Below are 24,449 nucleotides of genomic sequence, written 5' to 3' on the forward strand. Positions count from 1 at the left end.
AGAAACCAAAAAAATAACTCGAGATATCACGTTGAACCAATTGGTCAAATACTCTAACTTCATACTTACTCAAACACAAGTTAATATATTTATTAATGTGTTAATATATTTATATAACAAGTTAATATATTTATTAATGTGTTAATTCTATAACAATTTAATATGTACAGGGTGTCGCAGTTTTTTCCCAAAAGGTGTATCACCATATTTCATTTGCAAAATTAAGAAACAAAACTGTTTGTAAACATAGGCTCTTAGATGTTTTATTGTAACAAAAATATGAACTGATAACTCGCTGACATTTTATCGACACAGCGTAAGAACACATTGTCGATTCGATATGATCTCGATTATTATTATTGTGACATCATATCGATCTGATATGTTTACACCAACTGCAATGTTTACTCGCTGAGGTTGTTGCTTTGGTCAGCAAGTACGATAATGGTTATGCGATCTCAGCGATGCATAGTTCAAGGAGGATCAATTTCTTCGATCCTAAGAGCGCCAGTAATCATTAATTCCGAGAATCCGTAACGTGTTTGTCGCAATTGAAGGAGGAAAAAACTACCAAAATTATTAAAAAAATTAGCAATACAATAGATGTTATTTTCGGTAGATGTCAATCCTGCATAATAATCGACAATTTGAAACGGAATTATAACGCGATCCGACGATCTGTTCTTCTTGTATCTCTGTTATAATTTTTCAATAAAACATTCGAGAGTCTACGTTTGTATAACATATTTCTCTTATTTTACCTGATAAAGTATTGCGTAAAAAGACTGGTACACCTTGTACGCTTAATAAGTTTAATAATATAAGAGGATAACGTTAAATATATTAATAACAATACGTGCAATTAATATCTATATTTAACAAATAAATATATCATAATTATAATCAAAGTTACTTATAACGAATTAAATTCTAGAATGCACTTGAAAAGGCAAACTTTACTTTGAAAAAACGAAAAGGAAACAAAAAAAAACACAGGAATATTTAACGTGATAATAGAAAGATAATACAAAATGAGAAAGAAACGCATTTCGAACCGAAATCGGAAGAGATGCAGGTGCTATGGCGGGACTGATGTGTTTTACGGAATTCCAGTGCAACAGATGTACGGATCGAACGGAGCGAGCGCAGGCCTACCGGTGGGCATGACCACGTTGAAGGGCACCACGGGCACGCTGGGAGCGCTGGGGACCTACGGCTCGGCCCTCGGATCGGGGGTAACGGGTGCCACGACCCTGCCGCGGCCGGGAAACTGGCTGCGCCCTGCGGGCCTCAGGCACGGGCACAGCGCGGCCCGGGTCCGCCTCTACTGCCAGGCAAAGTGAGGAGCCACGGTTCCGACAGGTAACTAAATCAAACCGTAAATCAGTAATTACAGTAGAATTATCCGTAACGCGCGAGATATATCGCTGCTTGACACTGATAATGGTACGACTTAAAAAAAGTAAGTTTTGGAGGAGAGGAGACAAAGCGTTGTTCTAAAACTAGGGACAGGTTGATAGCGACATGTGAAAAACTGATGGTATTATGAATATGCTGTTTTGCATGATAAAAATAGGAATATAACGTAGCCATTGTATCGAATAAACGAAGCAAATTTGAGATTTTTGGAGTTGTACCATTATCAATGTCGAACAGCGATGTACAGGCTGATGAAAATATTTGGACAATAATACACAACAAAAATAATAAATGGTATAATAATAAAATAATAAAATAAGAATAATAAATCGTAATAAAATATTTGGGAAATCGTTTTATTTAATATGATAGAACTTTTGTTTTGTGCTGTTGTTTCTTTCTTTAACCCACTGTCACAGCGAGTTGATTGCTTGGATAAACAAAGCGCGAGTCGATGACTGCGGTTGACTCGCAGATCGTAGGACGCGGATACAACGTTTGAAAATCGTATACGCTAAACAAAAATCTATGGATATCCATTCCATCAGTACAGCTTCTTCGTTATCTTCTTTTTTTATTTTTTATCTTTCTTCAGCCTCGCACACATTTTTCCTTCGTTCAAGACGTTCTGTTCCGCGCCGCGCGTCCTACTCTTTTCTGCGATTGCTGCGAACGTTTAGAATTACTTTTCTTCACTGCGTTCATTTAATTCGAGTCGATAATTTAATACGCGAGTATTAAGGCGACTGTTTTCTCCGCGATCTTTCGAAGAAAAGATTCTAATTAAAAGACTGAGAAGTGATACTCTTGGTTTGATTATGAAGAGAACTTTCCAGGGATCAAGGGGAGAAAAGTCCTCCACAGCATTCATAACATCATGGTTACTGATATGATCGCAGCCAAACAAATCACCGAGCCGATTTAATAATTTGAAACTATTTATGATTACATGTACACGTAGCACGTTAAGCGTAAAATCCACCAGCTACTGGCACACACCCTTTGGTTGTATTATAAATATTGACGTTATGTATACGAAATGTATTCTGAAATTTCAGTAGCACTGTTGCGAGACACTGCAGATTTGTGTGCATTTGTAGATGAAATTTCATGGTGTACAGAATATACACGTGATGTGTAAAAATATGTAAATATCCAAAATATAATATTTTCTATGATATTCAGTCAGGTAAAACAATATTCTACGCAGGTTTCATTTTTTCAATTATATTCATAAAAATATGAATTTGTATAAACGTCTGCAGTATAGTAACCATCCTGTTCAGAATAGAAAGTTATCAATGAAATTACTTAATCCTTTTTCTTGCAAGAAAGATATCGCGAAAAATCTCGAGGAAATATGAAAACAATTAAAAGGGGTCGTAACTAATGTCCTGTCACACAAGGTTTATTAAAGAATACAAACATAGTGTACATTAATTTTCAAAGTCGATATAAAAGAATGCATTGAATCTGAAAGTAATGCACTTTGTGCGCGTTTAGATTGAAATTCATACATTTTACAATGGTACCTAAAAACTTCTGCTCAGAACACAGTAACAACATTAAAATTGTTCTAGCTTTCGGAAGCTGCTCGCTTTTTAAATGAATGTTTGCGTTAATGTCAGTCATACTTCACAGTCTCGTGACGTTTAATTAAATTTTAAATTTAACTTCGTTTCGCAGCTTATCACATAAGTATTATGTGATATTGCTTAAGCGATCCATCAATGGTTATGATGCAATACATAATACGAAGAAATTCCTTATAAAACAATATTGACATTTTATTAGCCGATAACAACACCCTAACACTAATATAAGTCTATAAAACATTGATAACGTAATGTTGCAATACCTTAAATAGAAATTTCTCCACATCTATTTGAATTAAATAATTCCTTTTTTTTTTCAATCAAAATTAATTCAGCATCAATTATATTCTTAGCAGAATTTTGTTATATTTTATTACATTATGAAATATACATATATAAATTAATTTAACTTGGAGAAATGTAATTCAATTAATAAAATGTTTTTGTAGCGACATCTCCTCCAGCCAAAAAGACGAATGGTTTGTGTAGGTAAGTCGATCAAATTGTTATTAAAACTACTCTTCGTACTATAAATAACTTCAACGTCTAAACGTACAGAAACCTGAAATAGTGCTGCCTTTTCAACTCTCCGGCCCCTCACGCCAAACCAAAAAGCATATACCGCGAAAAATAAACTCGCAATTTACACCAGCAATAAAAAATTTCCCCCATTGTCCATCCCTGTGGACATCTTGCTCGATTTCATCCTTCCAATACAAGCGGCATCGACGAACAAAGCCAGCGTATAGAAACCACCAGCTATCATAAAACGATAAAAACACGAACCAAACAACTTCGCTCCTCCCTTCCCTATCACAGATCCACTTTGTACAAACGCACTTATTCACCCACTCCGTTCCCAATCTGGCTCGCAAAAAAATAACACCCTTCCCCTCCCTCTCGCGTCTTCCACGAGCACATCCACCCAGCCGCTCGTACAATCTCGATCGGCACGATTACACCGAGCGGAAAGCATGAAACCGCGTTAAAGATTTTTAGAAAACGTAGAGTTCGCTGGCACATTCCCTTGGAAAAAGGCAGCACGAGCTTTAAGAGCCCCCGCGCAATAGCGACAATTCGTCGCGCGCCAGTTTCATTGTCGTTCGCGTAATGCAACGAAACAATTTTATCGCTGTACCTGCGCGCACTTGGCAACAAAACCGCTTACACAGGTCGGTGAGGCCGAATAACACGTACAGGCGGGTATGGGGTGATTTCTTATGAAAAAAGTAAGAGAAAGACATAGAACAAGATCTTTTCATATGGCGCTTTGTTTTCGAGAAGATCGAGCTTGAAAATTTGCCAGGTTTACTCGAACTTGGCTAATCATCGATCCAGTGTGAGTAAACAATAAGCAGGAGGTCGTTCTACACGCGAAAACAAATGAAAAATGTGGGATAAAATTTCCGTTTAAGATTTCGTTCGTAAGAAGATAGAGTCTGACCGTTTTCGGTTAACAATTAGTCTTCTAAACGCGTATGATAAATTTCAAAAGGAACAGAAATTTCAAAGAGACAAAGCATTCTGTGGATAAATTTTAGTCTACATTTTCGATTTATTTCCGCGTAGAATATCGTCCTGTCGACTGTTTGTTATCCGCTAGCGCACGGATAGGCTCAATTTCATAAGACCGGCGACAAAATGAAAACAGACCGCTCGTTATCCAGTTGCCACACCTCGAAAACGAAACAATCGCGCAGCAGTCGCGTCGTCAAATACGCGCACGTACCCGTACAGGCAACGTGTCTCTTTCGCGAGCGACTAGTCGTCGATAGTGTGCGGAGGGCTCTAAAGGCAATTTTCGCAATTGACCGTGTGCGTGTTGATTGTTGTTGGTACGAACAGAGGCAGGCCTGGACCAGAGCCCGCAGGGTGAACCGGTGCGGTGGTGCCCTCACCGCCCCCTCCCCCCGGGGACGTGACGACGCCATGCGTCGCATCGTTCCTATTCACATCGGTCGCGTGTTACCGGCGAACATCTTGGCGTGCCACGCAACTCCCCAACCACCCTTTCACCTCCACCGAACGGATCGGCGAGCTTCCCGCCTCGATCAGCCCCGGATCGGGCCCTACGAAGCCGACCAGCAAGCAGAAATCACGCGGTGCGTGTACGCGGCTGAAAGTCGCTGCTGCAAATCGTCGAACGCTGCACGTAGGTCTGAGCGAACACCGAGTTCATCGATGGAACTCGCGCCTTCCGACCTGTCTCATTCTACGTGTTTCGCCGCGCGTTCTTTGAGTCGCTACCGAGTTGAGTGGAAACTCGCTTGGAGATGGAGACGAACGGGGCGAATGGCATCGGCACGATGCGAGGCGTGGACACGTGATCCGACGGATAATTGGACGAAAATTTCGTTTCAGCGCGAATATACGTTGTACGTGTGCGTGTAGTTATTGGAGAGGGAAGAAAGTATGCTGAGAGTGCAAGTACGTCGAGAGTAAGTATGTTGAGAGTGAGACTAGGAAAGGGGAAAGGAGTCATCGATGCACAGCCAGGGAACAACCGGAGATTCGTTCTCGCGGTACACGTGTGCGTAGTCATTTGTTCTTTTATTTAACCGATCGTTGAGTTTTACGTAATCTAGTCACGTGAATAGCCGGCTGTCTCCTCGGTACCGATTTTATGAAAACGGTACTCTGGATACACGTGCATTCTCTCGTGAGTGGTGGAAATTTTGCGATGGGAGCGACGTATCTGCAATTGCAGCGATTATCGCGATCTAACACGTAAATTCGATGTTTCGTATTAAAAATTGAGACACACCCGTTACGTGCCGGTTAGCTCCGGGGATATGGAAATTTGCAGAAGAGAAATAATTCGTGGGAAAATCGTCATTGCAAAATAGTACGTGTATCATAAGAGAAAATTGAATGCACGCTCGAGGAGATTTTTTTAATTTTTCACGCTCCCAAGCGCAAAGTTTCCGCGCTGCAATCTCCGCGACAAAATCCACTGTCAACGTTTGATCAACGTCGACGCCGGAAAGCGATATGGCCCCTGAACCGCGTTTTCCATCGGCCGCCGTTACTTCGGATTGACGTCAGCCATGTGCACGCGGCAAAGGGTGAATTACATAGGTAATATTGATCGGGCCGAAAGGCAGAGGAAACGTTTCACGGAAAATCGTTACCGTGGGACACGCTGATGTGTGCATGCGGGTGCAGTACGTGTGTTACGTGTCGCGCGTTATGTGTGCGTGGTTAAATTGCGTCGATGCGTGAGTGTCGCGGGGCGAAAAATCGCGAGCACAAGCCGCGGCTGAAATTATCACAACGGGCCTCGGACACGGAGGGGAAAGATTGATAAAAAATTACGTTCTGCACGCTGGCATTTCTCTTCGTGTAAATGAAAAAAGAAAAAGAGAAAAAGTAAGAAAAGATGAAGAAATGGTAAATTGAAAGAAACGAAGAGAATAGAAAGAAACTGTAGCTAGTGGGAAGAAACGTAAATGGGTGGAAATTAATTAGTCAACTGTGGTTTATCGTTTGAGATTCATTATTCGTGCGTGTAGTTTTCATCGTTCTCAGTTTTCCGTCGCAATCGCGTCGTTGATTTCACGACATCTGTCGATCGAACGACATTAGTTCCTACAATGTTTCTTAGCTCGTAGACGAACGATAGGGTAAGAGCCGAGGCACGCTTTACGAAGAATGATTGCGACAAGACTGCTAGCACCTCGCGCGGTGTGAATTGCACAGGAGTTATAGTAAACGATAAAAGCAGATTTACGAGACGCGAAATGATAAACGACGCAGAGAGCGGGAACGTGTGAAGGAACGTGGATTTTTTTTTTTTAACCGAATATTTAAAGAGCTTCTGCATCGAAACATTCGGGTTTGAGAGCTTATATTGCCAGTTGGATATTCTCTATTTTCAAGTTGACAGAAAAATATGACGTAAATCTTTCTCGGCTTTGCTTTTTTTAACATCTTCGCTGTTACAGAAAATGTTCGAAATAGTTTCAATTGATAAAAATGTAGCTCCGCTACGTTCTTCGTTAGGATTCCAAAAATACAGAGATTTGAAAAATAATTTGTGTCGAATAGATCAACTACGCTTCGATTAAATGCTTACTAACGAAAATAACGGATTTGGAAAATTCGCGAGAAAAAATCAAGAACGAAGTATTTCAGAAATTGAAATTGAAATTGCCTTCACTTTCTGACTGAGACGAATGAAACGTACTTCCGAAATCCAACGATATGCGTTCGATATACCGACAAGTTGGAAGACCAATAATTGGAAAATCGATTATCTTGTAATTACACGTGATTTATGTTATAGCGCGTATTATTGGATTAATTGACAGGAAACTGAGGTGACGCGTGTTAAAGATTTATTCGGCATCGGTGTAGCTTCGCTGTACAAAGAGAAATATTAATTCGACGTGCGTGTTTGCTACACGAACTTTGATATTGCTGTTACTTTAGTATGCAGAGTAAATCTCCGTACATTTGAAATGACAATCGCTGTAGCGCATATTTAGCAATGCTATCGCTCAGAGTATACTAAATGACAAGAACAACGACGTTGTTATAAACTTTTCCGATACGTCAGTTATTCGTAAATCGGAATAGACCAACCGTACCATAGAAAAATAATTGAACATTGGACGATCACGACGAGAACCATCCACAAATACCGACTGAATCCCTATTTTATACTACGATAACGATAACAATTTTCTTGAATTGCTTAATTTATTGCACAAATGTAAATTAATCGCACAAAATTTTTATACCAATCGCAACGACTAACGAGTAAGAAAAAGTAACGAGCGTACCCAGAGGCGACATAGAAAAATCATTCTTGTAGTTGAAACAGAAAATAATTTCTATGGTATGATTTCATTCCATCAACTTTTCGAACTATTTTTACACTGTACAAATCAGAACGGGATCCTTTCACTGCCTTTTACGGGGACAATAAATAAAATTCGTCGTAAAGTGTCGAACCAGCATGGGATGCCTTCTCTATCGTTTCGTCGTGTGGCTGTTTTAATTTTACAATCAACGCGACACGGAGCGAGATGCAAGCGTGAGAAATCGTACTCGTATACATGTAACATATTTGTATCTATTAAATAGCCGTTCAGCTTTGTGCCGTCTCCATAGATTACAGATACAAAAAGCATATATAGTTATAGAAGTTATAGTTGCGAGAGAAAGATGGTAGTCGAATGAATGGGAGTGCGAACAATAGAAATATGACGTGTGTACGAAAGAACGAGTATATAAATAATACAAGAGAGTTTTTAAATATCGACATTAGCACGAAATCTATATCACAAGAATTAAAGTAAATCACCGATCAATGGGATTGCCAGCTTATGTTCGACGCGATCGACGACACGTCGATCGATAAGAAACGAATTGTAAGTACTTGAAAGGGTAAGATTCGTCGATGCTATCTGTTAAACTGGAAATTATGAAAAATGACGATCAGGATTATGTGGAATTAATTATTGTCGAATCGTTTTACTTGGATTATTCAAAGATTCTCGGCTATTGTTTCGCGTAAAATAGAAGTTAGCTCGAAAATTAGTTCGAAAAAGCGTTCTTATATCGAATCAAGAACATTCAAAGATAATAAAATAAATACTTGATATTTTTGTATTCAAGTTCGAACATTGCTTGGAACATTGTGTCGTCGATGTGATCTGTCGAGCGGAGAAAAGACTACATAAAATTGAAAGAATTTGAAACGCCACATAATCCTGACGTATAGTATCGACGAAGAAAGAAACGAAGAAAAGTATCCACTTTTTCTCGTAGCCAGACTGATCCTTCCGGCTCTAATCTTAGCTACTTTCTCACTTGTACGCTTAACGAGATGCGCCGATATGGTTCAACAGCACGAGACGATATCGATTTGCAGGAAACAAAAGGGGAAAAAAGTGGCGAAGGACGAAAAGGAAGTGCGTGCGGTCGTAAGAGATGAGAAATTCCAAAGAGCGAGGGAAAAAACAGATTGACGAAGAATGGGGGGAGCGTGGAATAAAGAAATGGGAGAATGAATGTCGGGCAGAAAGATGTGAGTGGATGAATTCGCAGTCCTTTGCGGCTGATGGCCGCGATTAGGCTAAGCGAGTAGGTAAGACGTTCCGATTAGTTGGATTCGGACACACGGAAGCTAGCTAAAACTGCCATGAGGGAAATGATGTAGAGAAATGGACGTAAGTGAATTTTAGTGAAAAATCGACCACTGCCTTGATGCATTTCTCACTTCGCCGAAAATGATACATCTTCGATCGAATTTCCGATCTAAATTGGAATTTCTTTGAAAACGTCATTTGCAAATGTAAATATATTTTGATCTTTTCCATTATATCGTGTTTCGTGCAAACACGATCTAACGAGTTAGAGATTATTTTTCCTTTAATTAATTAAGAAATCTTTATTTCTAAAAAAATTGTAGAAAACCAAACTAAAAGATTGAAATTTATAGCACAATTTTAGGGGGAAACAATTTTCTGCTTTCATTACAGTACTATTTTAAACATAATCGTACGGACAGTAAAAAGAAAATTTTTATATTGATTTTAAAAATATTAATGTTAAATATATATTTATATATAATTCTTATTATGAATACGTTTAATTAGGTTGAATTTAAAAATGTGTCAGGGTAGTGGTTTAGCTTGCATGTATAAAGGGGTAATTTTGAATCTGTGCCCCAAACAAAAGAATGTCTCGAAATCTTTTCTTGATTTCTCTTCTCGAAGAAACGAACTCAATTAACGCGTTAATCACGTTCTTTGTCGTTTTATCGTATATGAAATTTTTAAACCAATTGAAACAGCTCTCTAATTGAGCTTCAATGGTTCGGATGTGTTCGCGTCGTCGAGCTACGCGTGTTTTCGCAAAAATTTCTAAAACGAAAATTCACAGCAAATTTATACTTTTATATTTCGATAACGGTCTCGATGTATCAATGAAATATTCAATTTGTCGTAAATCGTGCTGTCATTTCAAATCTTCCAGCTATCGTTCAAAATTCCTCGAATCGTTACAACTCATTATTATCTCATTATTACTTGGCGATCGTGATCGTCGACATGTTCCGACAACATTATTTCCTCTTTATGCCTGACGATCACGCACCGCCAGGCTTTGCACAATTTAAAAGCAAACAACCGCAAGAACATTTACCACGTGTAATATCGCAGGAAATAAAGGGTTATTAAAGCACCAAAGCTCTATTATCCGTATATTTCAAAGCGATATCATCGGCAACATGAAGGACTAAGGATTATCATAAATATAATTCGACCGCGAATAAGCGACGGGTAAATGCTTCTTTCTACAAAGAAAACACGCGTCAAAGCAATGTATCTTCCTGTAAATTGAAATTCGAAATTGCGTTAGAGGACTTTTTTTAATGCAAATATCGACGAAGATGGTGAATATACTTTCGAATATGTTTCACGAATGCTGTGAATTCAAGTTTTAAAGGTTTTTGTAAAATCCATCCGAATAAACTTTCACATTAGATTAGAACAATTTTCTCGCGTATTCTGCGCTTGCTTTCATTCGCTATGCGATTGCTTTAATTCTCAGTTGAATATATTGAGTCGTCCCATAGGTAACATGGCTTTCTCACAGTTATGTTCGAAACGATGAGAATTGGAATAGAAAGCTGCATGGAAAAAGATAGGGAATTATAAAAAATAAGGGGAAAATTCAACGCTGATCGATTGCCAACATTTTTTATTTCCTAATAAATTTGATTTTTGTTTAATAGTAATACGAGAACCAACGACCGCATTATTTATGGGATGACCCAATGCATCTGTCAGGGTGTCATGTTAGGCGAATGTATATACAGTTATAATGGTACGTGGGACGTTTTTCGTTTTATATTTTTCTATTGCGTTTCAATCATTGTAACAACGTAAGTTAGCATTTCTTGAATTCATTTGGATACAAGCGAAATTTCGTTTTTGAAGAATCCTTTTAACAACTGCCGTAAAAATCAATTTGGCAGAAAGACTACGACATTAAGGAAATTTAAGATTAACAAAATAGATCCAAAGATACTACAAAAATTAATTTTATTTTTTAATAAAATGATTTATACTATTTAATACTATATAATGCTATTAGAGAAAAAAGAAATGAAAAACTTGTTAGATGCGCCAAATGAATAAAATGGGCATTTAATCGCTTAAATTAGCGTGTTATCAGGTTCGTATTCATTCGCCTAACGATACCTGGATAAAATCGTAGAAAAGACTGTACGTCTGAATGAATATTGGATATTAGTGAAATTTCTTAACTATCGAAAGCAAGGGAAACGTTAAAAATCTTTAGAATAAATTGGTTGCTACGAATCTAGGTGATTTGTTGTCGTAACGTAACTTCTCTTAGGATATTCAAGAAGATACGAGGTAACCGTAAAAATGAGCGACGTCGATTTGTAAAATCTGTCGATAGCTCTTAGAGCGAATCATTTGATTGCTTCGAGCGCAATCCTAGTAAAAATGCAACAATACACGCGTTCTTTCAAAACTACAAATCAATGTAGTTGTAGAAAATTATGGCTCTGAACAATGAAATTTCAAAGCAGAGTATACGCGACGCTAATATCGTTCCGTTTAACTAAATAACAATTTTAATTAGATAATATTGGAAAAGATTGAAACGTCACCAAAATGGGGTAATATTAAGAATTCGTGGTGAGAAAACAGTGACAACGTTAGCACATTTGAAATACGCGCTATGAACTTATGGCATGCGGAGAAAATCAGATGAGAACTTATCGATAGGACCAAATGTCACATTGATTCGAACTCGAATCTTTTTATCAATCTTCTTATTCAAACATAGTAAATATTAATTTCCATACTTTAAATTTGTTAGTCGTTGACGTAAAAGGAAGTATGTACAGATTATTTCGATCGATTGGAATCGAGTGGATGGTGTCCGAAGTTAGTCGGCAAAGGTGGTTTCTGTAAATTTCGCTTTGTGAATTGACCAGAAATCCACGTAACTATCGTCGGTAACACAGAAATTTGTAGGCTATATCGTATTCTGTTCTGCATTTATTTAAAAATATTGCATGCTATAAAATCGAGCCCTGTCTTTGAGGAGAATGGAAATACTCGATAACGAAGTCATCGAGACGCTGCACCCGATTATCAATAAATAACGTTTAAATTTGTTTTTTAATACTTAAAATGAACATCTGAAATGCATCAAATAAATTGAAAACGCATTTTGAGAAACGTGATGCATCTAAAATAAGCATTGCGAAAATATTTTCAATGCGATCAATTCTCAAAAAGCTGCACAATACAAAAGTGCTGCGAAACTTTTGATAGATGTAATTGTACCAAAAAAAAGAAATTTTCCTGCATTTCGTAGAACAATGCTTGGTGCAATTAAATATCTCTGTGTTACAATTCTTCGTGTCCCTTTCCGTAGTTTCTCACAGGCGAAAGAACGATCATTAATTAAAAAGAATGTTTCGTCGCTATTTTTGCCGTAAAGAAATATCGTTCGTCGGATTGCCGAATAAATTGGAAAATTGTTGTTCATGAAAGGCATGTGTGCGTGTTTAAACGAATGCTGCTATTAGTGGAGTAAAGGGCGTATTTTCACGAGTTGGGGTAACGTCTAATATTTATTTCTTTAAGAAAAGAATAAGCGGACAATAATAATCCATCGTTTACGGGCGATTATACTTATGCAGAAATCAGCATCATCCACTATTACAAACGTTTCATTCAAAACATCATGATTATTGTAACACGAAAACATTGTCATTAAAAAAATTATCGTATTCATTGATTGTCATATGCACTTTGTTCCAATGATATGCATTTCACAACACAACAAATTAATGCGAATGATTATTTGTTAAGATCGTATGCCCTTTGAAGAGAATTTTACATTTGCGAAAATGAAATGCAATGGCAGACCTGATCAATGTATACCTTCTTAGATGAACGTTTTACGATGTATAATTCCACATTTTTCCGATATTTTCGCCATTTAAATGTAACGGAGAAAAACTATTTCATCGTTGAACGTTTACCCTTTTATCGTAAAAATTGACACAAACAGACTTCCAGCTGTATTCGGAGAAGACAATATGAATCATTTCGACTCTGAAGGAAACTACGGAGTTATATACTTAAAGATAACGTCATTCGTAAACTTATTCTTATCTAGCCTAGCATTGTCATATCTTCACCATGATAAAGCATTGATCATCATCAGCGTCATCCTACGCATAATGCGATATTTTGAACATTTGTATTTGTATGGTTATTCCATGTTCGAAGCTCACCGAACGCAAAATTCGAGATTATAACAGTCCCATGAATGTTTGTTATAAACCAAAGAATTGCTTGTAATTTGTAGGCCGTCTGTCACGTTTTTCGACTAAAGTGTATTTACCATTTAATTGTAACACGAGCAAACACCATATACTGTTAACCGAAAGAATGTTGTTTCTTATATTAGAGCCATTGGGGCTAGGCATTGGGCCAATCTTCGACTCAAGTCAATGTTTCCCAACCTTTGTCGAGACCGAGACTATCTTTCATACTAGAAATGAATTGTACAAACAATGTCTAACCTCACATCTCGTTAGACCTACTACACGAGAAGGAATTTTTAAATACAACAAGAAACTAATATTAAGTTTTGCCATAATTTCAAAATTAGATATTAAGTCTGTTCTTTTCATATACCAAGAATCAGTGTTACGAGTATTAATATAATATTGCGATATAATTGTATTGAAACAAATAAATGTGAAAATTTTCATGATAAAATATTTTATAAGGACAAACAGGTTGGGAATCCGGAGCTTAGGCAAACTACGCGTCGCCTAGTGGTGCCCTCTAAATCTTGACGCCTTCGTTAGTTTCTGTAATCGATTCGATCTGTCATATTCGATGTCTATCGTAACAGCTGTAAAGGCGACAAAATACAATCTCTTCGAGGGCACCAAAACGCCTATCGTCGGTCCAGCTCGTATACTTTAACTGTTTCTCAACTATATACATAGTAATATGTATGTTATTTGTTCGTTGATGGCTGTTCGTACGAAAAAGATACAATATTCGCGTTTACAGTGCAACAACGTGGAGCAATGACCTAATAATAAGTAACGGGAAACAATACAATAATTTTTCATACTGTTTTTACTTTTTACTACTATGATTACGTACGACTGTATAATGTTATTCTTATCATGTATTATACGATATATCGAGCTGCATGCGTATCAGATACGCACATTCTGAGGAACATCTGAGAATACACGCGTACCGACGTACATATTACGCTCTATTACGTACTAAATAGTTTATATCTATAGCCATTGCAAAGGATTCGCTACATTACGACGTAACTATTATGCGTGAGAGATAGGACATTTCGTCTGTGCATATGTATGTACGAGTATATGTGCGTGTGCTGTGTATCCGCCGGTGTAAAGCTGAAGCAAGGGGAAAGGAATGAACGAGTCACACGAAAACGAACAACCAATTTCTCGTGGTAACCTGCGCGCGTATAAGTATTCCAAGCGATTCGCTCGATGAACGTAGAACGACTGAGAGAAGCGATAAAACGCATATTATTTCCCGATTAAACGAGAAACGGCGATAATCATACTCGATACCGATTTCCTTTTCTAACCTGGCCCACGGACCGACTTGGAATCAAAAAAATCATCGATCTTAAATAACAAACGCGAAAGATAAATTTGCCTCGGAGCAGTGTTTCACGTGACGTTTGTTCTATGCAAGATGTAAACGTTGATAATGATCGCGATTTTTGAATGTCTGTTCCGCTGACATGCGATATAAAAGGTCACTTCCGTGCGAAAGGATCTCATAAGACTCGTGTCGCGTCCTACGATAAAACCAAAGGTCGCCACCCTGTATCGCGTAACATGCTTTCAGTGTAAATCGTTTTATAGGTTAGGTTTGAAATCTCCTCTTGGCGTAAAACGAAAAGAGCTCGGACTGACGACTTCTCATTGTTGCAATTTGCGCGGGTTTGCAAGGCTCAAGTTGTACATTATAATTGCACCGAGGAGATTTACGGGTTAAGAGAACATTAACGAATTCAATTGTCTTCTAGAAATCTTCGGTCGTTGATTCAAATCGATTTACATATCTCTCCGAACACTGCGTACATATCAAAACGATATTTATCGAATGTATCGCGTTCGTACAAATTAGAAATAACATCGTAGCGCCGTGAACACGTCGAAATAAAATAACATGGAAATATAGTATATCCCGTGATATACAAGAGACGCAAAACCTTGTAGAACTGCCAAAACCGGCACGCGACAGTCTTTAAAGTATCGAACCTTCCATTTGACATCGTACGGGTTGATGTAACTGCCGAACGAAAGCGCCTACGTATAAACAGGTAAGTCGAACCGAAGAAATATAAAGTGCATAAACGAGGCGCACGATCATCAGATATTGTACGTAGTTTCTAAGTACGTGCGTGTTGCAACGATATCTAAATGCCATATCAATACCTGTCTGCGCGTATCACCGTGTAACAGTAATTAATTGCAGGTCACCGAACTGCGATAAGAGTGATGCGACACTTGCATTTTCATATTATTTTGTCAATCACTGATTACGTATCCCCCAGAGTCGAATCTTCGTCTCTTGGCTCTTTACTCGGCAAAGAATGCAAGAGTTCGTTCGTCGCTTTCTCAAAACGTGTGAATTTTGATGTAACGTCGTTGTAATAAAGACATAATGGAAATTGGGGTGGACGCATCGTATGTTTAACTTTAAATGCGAAGCAATAGATGGCTCCTTGATACGCGTGATTATGGTCGGAATTTTGTCGAGGCGAGTCGATAGCTCATAGCAATTATTGTATAACGATAGTAGTACTATGTGTCAGATCGATCACGCGATCGAGCAGCCAAGGCGATTGAGAGCGAACTGGGAACTTTGAGCCGCTTGGTAATTTCAGTGCTAAAAAACAAAAAAAAAGCAAAAAAAATACAAGAAAGAACACTAATTATATCCATAACTATCCTATATACCTAAAACCAAAAAAAAGATAACCAAAGCATTGTAACCTTCTAGAGGCAAAGAAGAAATAGAGAAGTACCTAATCTTGTATGGTTTAGTTCGACCACTGATTTGTCCGTGTGTGTTCGTTATTGAAATATGTTTCTTTAGTAAAAAAATGCTTAAAAATCTAAATCTGACTATTTACTACTTTCCATATCCTTTATACCTACGTTAATCCTTCGAGGTGTAGGAAGATAACTAACTAAAAAGGCAGATATGAAATGAGTCAACTGAATATGTCAAAGGAATATTTGCTATGGTCACGTGCCCGGAATATACGTCAAAATATACTACGATGATTAATAGATATAAAAGATAGAATATATAAAATAGATATTAAAGAAAACAAATCAATTTCCAATTTTGGGACGAAAAGTATTGAAATACTATATAATTGTTACAGGATATATGTAAAATATATTCTATCTTGGAACAGAAGGTATATTGGAATATCTTAATAGTTTTATATAAAACGGCTTTAATTCTTTATGAATATTACAAAATCGTTTATACTTCCAATATTCAATATCTTCTATGCATAAAATTGATTATCCACCAGACTGTTGATCGTGTTGTCGATCAAAAATTATATCGCTAATATATTAAAGAGAAGGGAAAGTTTAGTAGTATAAATATGCGATTTAATCTGACATATAGCCGCGAAAAGGTAAACGTGTATTGATCGTAGATAATAATGCATAAATTCCACGTCCCTTTCAGAAATCACGAATTATAAGGGCAACGCCTGTAGGCGATTGCCGGTAAGATACCTATACCAGATAAAGCTAAATCTGGTATCTCACAACACTATGGAATTCGATATTTGGCCACTGCGAATATCCTTTAACGCTGTTTTAACGCTATATTTTATGAAATCGATACTTTTGCCAAAGTAGATAAAATCACGAAAATATATCATACTATCCGCATAAATGTTTTTCTTCATTTCAATAATACGTTCGCAAGAATGGAATTAGAAATAATTTATGTCTCTCGCGATATTATCTATCGTAATTTGTAATACTACACTGTTTTGGAGAAGCTAGTATCGATAATACGTTGATAAACAAAATACTATAATAAACTGAACGATTAAAATACGTATAATACGTAATTAACATCGCAAATTAAAATTTACTTTACTAATACATTAATATAAATTAATGTTTTATAATCTTCATAAACCTACTAGAAAAGAACCAAAAAAATTATATTACATTTATAAAGTCGCACAGAGGAAGATAACACGAATATGAATGTTGAAAGTGCGAATGGTCAAAGACGAACGTCGTAACATTTTCACATTTATCGTAAAAATCCAACTTCCGTGAAATTTTTGACTTACTTGGCATAACGAGCAGAGGAAATTCATGGAAATTACGACAAACAATACGTATCAGATAGTCCTTCTATCTGTCAAAACTTAGGGTGGCGTAACCGATAAAAGTGTGGAGGGTGAATGGTGAGGGGTGGGGGTTGGGCAAAGAGTCGTACTCGGTGGTGGCTCGACACTTCGGTTCAGTTCGCTCGCGGCGCTCACACCGTTCGTGTTTCTCGTCGGGCGTCCTGGTTTCCTTTTGGAACGGTTTTATCGTCACGACCGTCACTCGAAAGGGACCTGTTTTCGTACATACGTAGGTGAATATGCGCGTGTAAAACGTAGACAACTACGCAGAGAATAAATACGAAGAATACGACGGAAGTGATACTAACGCAGCGAGGCGTCTTTGTTTACGAGCGACCAGTACAACATCGAAATTGGCGGGAGTGAGATAGAAAGAGAAAGAGAGAGAGAAGAGAGAAAGCGCGCGCGAAAGGACTTTATCCTGCGACGGTGCAACAAGTGAACGTTGACACGTGGAAAAATCGCAAACGAATCTGATATTTCGACGGTCGTTGAAAGTCTCGCGTACGATGTGTCAGTTCGATAAAGGGTGAACGTGGTTGTGTTTCTCGATTTCGATACGTTCGTTTCATTTTCCAACACGCGAATCGATTCCGTTTGAGCGCCCGGTGTGTTTCGATAATCGAATAATCGAATCTATCGATCGACTGTATTCGGTGTGCGTACTTGCGACGTTTCTCTCGCGGTGTGTAATCGCGGTCGGATTTTTTGGTTACGTTTCGCGCGGCAAGCGGCGGGAAAAATGAACGTCGATTCGAACGACTGGAACTCGCGAGTGGCCGACACGCGCGATTCGAAATGATATCCGCGGCGTCGATGGAAACAGAAGACACCAGGATAAAAGTGCGAACCACGAGCGAACCGTGTCCGGTTCACCAACGAATGTCGAGCGTTGTGATCGGCGTGAAATCGTCCCACGATTCGTTCAGTGCCGAAGACTAGTTAAGAATTTTGCTGTTTCCCCTTTGATTTACGAACCGCGTGTGCGTGAATGGTCGCCTTTGTTCGACGATATCGCGAATTGCGAATATTCTCGTGAATCATGGCTGTTCGAATGCTCCGCTCTTCTTTAATGTTACGAAGCCTCTTCTTCCTCTTGTTGCTCCTGTGGAACCTGAATGCCGCGCATGCTACTCGTGGATTTAGACACAACACGAGGCATGGTAAGTCCTTTTGTTTGTTTTTGTTAGTATTTTCTTTCTCTCCTTTTTTACTTTACTGGAACTGGGTAAACAGAGCGCTGGCGACGTAAAGTTTTTTCTCAGGAGACATATGTATACCGTCCAGAATTGTTTATGTGATGGATGGTAAATTTTGGAGCATATTACGTATTATAATTTCTTTCGTATTTAATAATGTTCGAATCGAACATTATTGTCATTATAATTTATATTTTCTATATTTCTTCTTGTTTTTCTTTTTAACTCTCTAATGAGTATTTTACTTATTTATAAAAATAAATATTGTACTTGATCACAGTTTATCATTTTGATTAAAAAATTAGCAATCGATGACTGCACTAAATAGAATAATTTAGGCACATGTGTATATTATTTGGCTATAATAACCCCTTGCACATTTATGTCTAGTTATCTTCCCATTCAATGTCAATAATAGCCTGAAATTGCATTATAAATTGCCACCAAGCATTCATTAAATATCGCAAAGTATTCTGCAATTTCGTCTTACGAATCTTATATCAACATCGTCACGTGCGTTATACATAAGCAATAAAAAGATAATACTTCATTGCCGTTTCTTTTTATTAGTCATATTACTTTCGATAACGATGACATTGTTCCGATTCCCGCATAATGACCGCTTTATTTTTTAATACGATTCATCACCAGTGTCACGAACTTATCCGCGTAACAATGAATGATTACACTTCTTTTCCTCTTATTTCGCGTTAGACATTTTTAGGAATTTTTTACAAACTAAGAAACTGCTTTTAGCGAATTCTTCTCGATCAAACCGCGCGAAATTTAAACTTCACACTGTTTCACTTTGTTTTCACTGAACACGAAGGATGAAAGCAGCGTTGATCCTCTGTGTTGCTCCAAAGTGAAGCAAAGCAAATTCGGCTTTAAACTCTCTCTCTCTCTCTCTCTCTCTCTCTCTCTCTCTCTCTCTCTCTCTCTCTCTGCCTCCCTCTTATGAGTTTATATTGCTCGAACGTAAAGAAATTGAATTCTAAATGCCACAAGTAACATTTTCCTCCTATTCCTAGAAAAGCTATGTCGCTATTTTGGCATCGATAGTGGCACAGCTCGAAAGTATGTGAATTTGAGAGGAAATACTCCGTAAAATTTACGAAGAAATCTTCCTGAGTCTCTACGAAAGCAGTACAGTAAAATACCTTCCATTCGTAGCATCACGAAACGATTGATGAATCAGTATTGTTAAACTAAGGCCAGGTTGATAACGATATAAGTAATAATTTTGCAGTCTGACGCCAAATTGATGGAATTATAAATATACCTACCGTTTTACGTGATAAAGATAGAAACATAATGTAGACCTTCTATCCGATAAAAGCAAATTTGAAACTTCTTTTTAGTCGTGCCACCGTTGTTGCCAGGTAGCGGTGTTATAACAGGCGAAAGAGGTGAACGAACTCATTACTCGATTTAATACATTTTTGACAGATTACGATTTAGACCAGTGACGTGATACAGCGTTATTTGCATAACGTAGATTTGCACAACACGCTAAGCATAATGCACATGAATCGCCGTTTACCCGTAATGTCTCAGATGTTATGTAGACAGGCGAGTGCAACGGCACTCGACGAGATCAAGATAGAAGCTTTTTATTGCCGCGGTACAAAATCATTCCTTCGAAATGTATTTGCGCCCGTTCCTTCCAGCTCAAGCGTGCGCCTCGTTACGCGAATAATTTTTTACAGTTATTGTGACAGTTTTACGGGCTTTTTTCCGAAGCGTGCACGCGTGTAGGCTTTTATTTCATCCTGCTGCAATTTCTGCGTAAATTCCATTTTAAACGTACGTTTTCGTATTTTTCAAATGTCGTAGGCGAAAGGATAGGTAACATCGTAACGATGGACTTTTGTTTGTTTTACATATTGAAATAGGTATGATCTTATGCGTTATAAGCTACATTACGTAATTTTACAATTTCTTTTTTTTTATGTATATATATAGATATATATATATGGATAGGTAGATACAAAAGATTTTAAATAGCTCCATTTGAAGGTATATAGACAATATTTCTACCTCTTCTAATAGGCCGTTTCCTTTTTCATCTCACATTATAGCCATATCCTACGGTAATCAATTCCGTGAAACCTTGAACCTTTAATCTTCTAAACATCCACCGAATGGTTTCTGCGTAATATCCGTAATAACTTCCGCAGCTTCTAACCTCCCGCCTTTAATTGAAGCCTTCAACGTCTCGTCTGTACCAACATCTGCCTTGTTTGAACTAGAGCTCCCCTGTAGCTCCTTTTTAACGGCCCAGTTTTCAAGGTGTACAGGCTTCTCTTAGGTTAAAAGCAGGAGGAGGCAATTAAGGACTCGAATAAGGAAGAAAATTGCACACTGGCAGTTTTATAGAAATTTGTTAGATTCGTAGTCGATGAATTATTAGAAACTCGATTTGGACGAAGAATTTTTAACCATTTCAACCATGTTATATAAGGAAAGAAGCAAACTATCGATTAAATCATTTTGCAGTATCCAATACGAATACCTACATTTTGCATTACAAATCAAGCAAGTTGGTATGCCGATTATTATCATAAATTCTTCAAAGATTGAAAGAACTATGTCAGCAGCGAAGCATGTAGATTGGTATTTTTGTGTAGCATGAAAAATATTTCATGTCCGTGTACACTTTCGTTGGAAAAGTATATCTGATACGAGAAAAGATACTGAGAACGTTAAACATACTTTTCGAAATTACGTCATTGGTCGCCAAGTTTTAACGCCATTTCCATCTCAGTGATGATAATTCCGCAGTTTAATATAAAGTAAAAAATATGTAAAAATCAATCGTCAATTCATAGAAATTCCGAGACTGGCGCGTGTACTTAACTCAAACTCGTTCTAAAAATTTGTGGACGAATGCTCGCGGTGTGGTCTTTTAAAATATGGGTGAGTATTTAGACGAATCACAACGACTGCGACCTCGTAAAACACGCGTCTGCTCCAAGAATATTAAGTGTCAGGACATTCCGTGCCTCCCGCCTCTTTGCTTTATATTTAGCAGCAACTACATCGAATCGGCATAGGGTGGAACGCGAGCGCATCCTTTGCGCGATATCTAACGCGATCGAAGACGAATGTTATCGATTATTTTTCACACCGATGCTCGGTGATACGAGACCGGTAAGATGGACATGTTGGACACCTTGATCGTGAACTTGGACGTACACTGAGTCATGATAAATATTTAGTTACTATATAAAACCTTTTTGTGTATATATTGCGCTGCTTATAACGAAATATGTAAAGAATATGAAAAATATAAAGAATGTAAAATTTGATAATTACTCGAATGACTGTAATGTTTATATTGGTACAATTTGAGACAAATTTGGAAATTCGTATAGAGATTATAATATATTTATTACCAGTAAGAAAAATAGTAATAATAAGCATAAGTATAATGAGTAATAAAGATCGTCTCGGCGAATACACATCGAGGCTGATTAATATAGCGGATAATCGACTGTTTAAATACTTTTGTGAGTGTAGAAATTCTTTCCAAAAATATCGTGTATTAAACATTTGTAAGAAATTTATATCAAACCTTATTGTTTAAATATTATTTTCGATAATCAAAAATTTGAATATTGTAGTATTTTAAATATTCGTTGGAATGCATTAGGAAAGTATTAATTATTGTTACAATTATTAATTGGACACGTATAAAAGCACATAAGAGGTAATTTGAATAGAAATGTTGTAGAATTAAAACTACGTGCGTTGCAATTATCAAGAAACTACCGCAATAAAATTTGCTGTTCTTGGAACTACTTTCTTTTCATCTCTCGAAAAACTTGATCGAAAGTTGCAGTTTTAATAGCTCGGATGCAAACTGGCAATTATCGCGCTACGTCGAAAAGCAATAAATACGAATAACGTTCAATAATTAGCCATTTGACGTTCATAAAGTTTCCTACACAGCGATCCTAATCAACTTCCAATCCTCCTATCGATGAATACGTGGAATACGAACTGAATGCATAATATCGTTACTTTTGTCAGCCTGTATATAGCCCTTTTTGTGCTACAAAAATGATCATATACGTTCATCGGATGTTCATATATACTACAAGAATCCTCTGCTATTTAATATTTCGATCATCCGATTCTAATAATTTCCTCTTATTATTAAAATAATAGACAAAAGTCTAAAAACTACCAAATACGAAATAAAAAAGAAGATAACGTCAAACTTCGAGATATAACAAACGAACTGTTCATCAGCATCACTGCGTTCTCGTAATCATCTTCTTTTCTCATGATTTCCCGAAAAATGTGCTCTAGAGTGGCATTTTTAATGGGTCAGACGCAACCGCGTAACTATCATTGCCTCGTGGAACGATAAATAAGAGTAACACGCGATAATTAACGTTCACGGAGGGTTAGTCAAGCGGGATCGATCGATCGTATACACACAGATAGCGGTTGCTCTGGCAAGCCGCTGCCGCCGCCGCCGCCGCGATCGAATCTTCAAGATATCGAAAGATCGAGCTGGCACTCGTCGGCCCGCCCATGTATCGCTTCCTGTTTCTCTAATCGGGCTGATCGTTTCTCTTTACACCCGATATTAATGTCTATGCAATAGCCGACGTAAAACCGTAACTGCATATCTTCCAAGCTATTATTATCATTACTATTATTACTATTATTATTCACGCGACAGACGATTGCCGAGGTGCAAGCTGTCCAGGAAACCAGATTCTTCTTTATGGTAAGTAAGATGATTGAGAGATATACATAAAATGCGATGAGTTTAATGAAATAATGAAACGAGGTAATTGTTGCTGCGGCTGCGAAACACTAATGTTATTCGATATTCCTGTAATACAAACGTTTAGAAGATTTACGACGTTTTTTTTACGTTTGTAATACAATTTTGCATATTTTATTTTTGGTTAATAGTTTAATGGTTTAATCGAGTTTATTGTATTCGATATATTTGAATCAGTATTTCGGTCGTTAGAATTGTAACAGTATCATAACTTGTAAGTTATCGAGCTGTCCTTATCATTGAGAACAAGACTATTGATTTATAAGCTTTCGTAATTAATTACGCTAGAGCCTGCATTATCTGAGCTAACAGGAACACAAAATTCTACGAATATTAGAATTTTTGGAATAATAGAACAATCACATTTCTGATATGATATTTTATTTGTTCAAATACAGATTGAGCATAATTGATGGTTTCCTTAAATATTTATGCATCCCATATCCTGTTTCCTGCCACGTAATTGTTTCAACATGAGTAATTGTATAGAGTTACGTTCTTTTTGTACTTTGAACTATCGAAGGTCTTCAAATGCCACGAATATTTTGACATAAGAAAACATTTCTTGTCGCTTTCGTTTCCATTTCTGTGCACAATCGTCGTTATTATCGTCCTTTTCGTAATGCAATCATTTCATTAGGGCAGTGTATTTAATGTTTTTCTACCGCTGCCAGCATCTGAGGAATCTACGCGACTTAGATAATTTTTAATATCATTTTTTCTCCTTGTAATGTCTGTGATCGTACCTTTCCCAACACAGTGAATTTTTGCTAGTTCTGTCGCAATTACACGCTTTCGAGTTTTGTAATTTTGTCGTACTTTGTTTCCATAGTTAGAACGCTATTATTATAGTTTCATACTAAATTCTTATAATCGGAGTTCGTTCGATCAAATAAAGGAAATTTTGCGTTATATTTGAACATTGATAAAATATAAAAAAAAGGCATCCATTACTGGCAA

General features: G+C 37.3%; 2 protein-coding genes across 9 annotated transcripts in view; both read left to right on the forward strand.

The window, feature by feature from the left end:
- LOC126919335 (uncharacterized) overlaps positions 1-16,213 on the forward strand; it is a 292,145-nt gene extending 275,932 nt beyond the window's left edge. For 6 of the 7 annotated variants that reach the window (XM_050728402.1, XM_050728408.1, XM_050728405.1 and 3 more), the window contains exons 6-8: positions 1,122-1,362; positions 3,464-3,503; positions 4,860-16,213. In XM_050728402.1, the coding sequence (XP_050584359.1) occupies positions 1,122-1,362; positions 3,464-3,503 (281 nt within the window). In that variant the 3' untranslated portion in view covers positions 4,860-16,213. Of the gene's footprint in view, positions 1-1,113; positions 1,363-3,463; positions 3,504-4,859 lie in introns of all 7 variants that reach the window. The other variant, XR_007711561.1, reaches the window with a different exon arrangement.
- A 1,392-nt stretch (positions 16,214-17,605) lies between these two features.
- The window catches only part of LOC126919317 (laminin subunit alpha-1), a 204,722-nt gene continuing 197,878 nt past the window's right edge, over positions 17,606-24,449 (forward strand). The window contains exon 1 of one of the 2 annotated variants that reach the window (XM_050728320.1): positions 17,606-18,649. In XM_050728320.1, the coding sequence (XP_050584277.1) occupies positions 18,529-18,649 (121 nt within the window). In that variant the 5' untranslated portion in view covers positions 17,606-18,528. The remainder of the gene's footprint in view (positions 18,650-24,449) is intronic. The other variant, XM_050728321.1, reaches the window with a different exon arrangement.

Source organism: Bombus affinis, chromosome 8 (assembly GCF_024516045.1).
Source record: "Bombus affinis isolate iyBomAffi1 chromosome 8, iyBomAffi1.2, whole genome shotgun sequence".
In the NCBI taxonomy this organism is placed as follows: Eukaryota; Metazoa; Arthropoda; class Insecta; order Hymenoptera; family Apidae; genus Bombus; species Bombus affinis.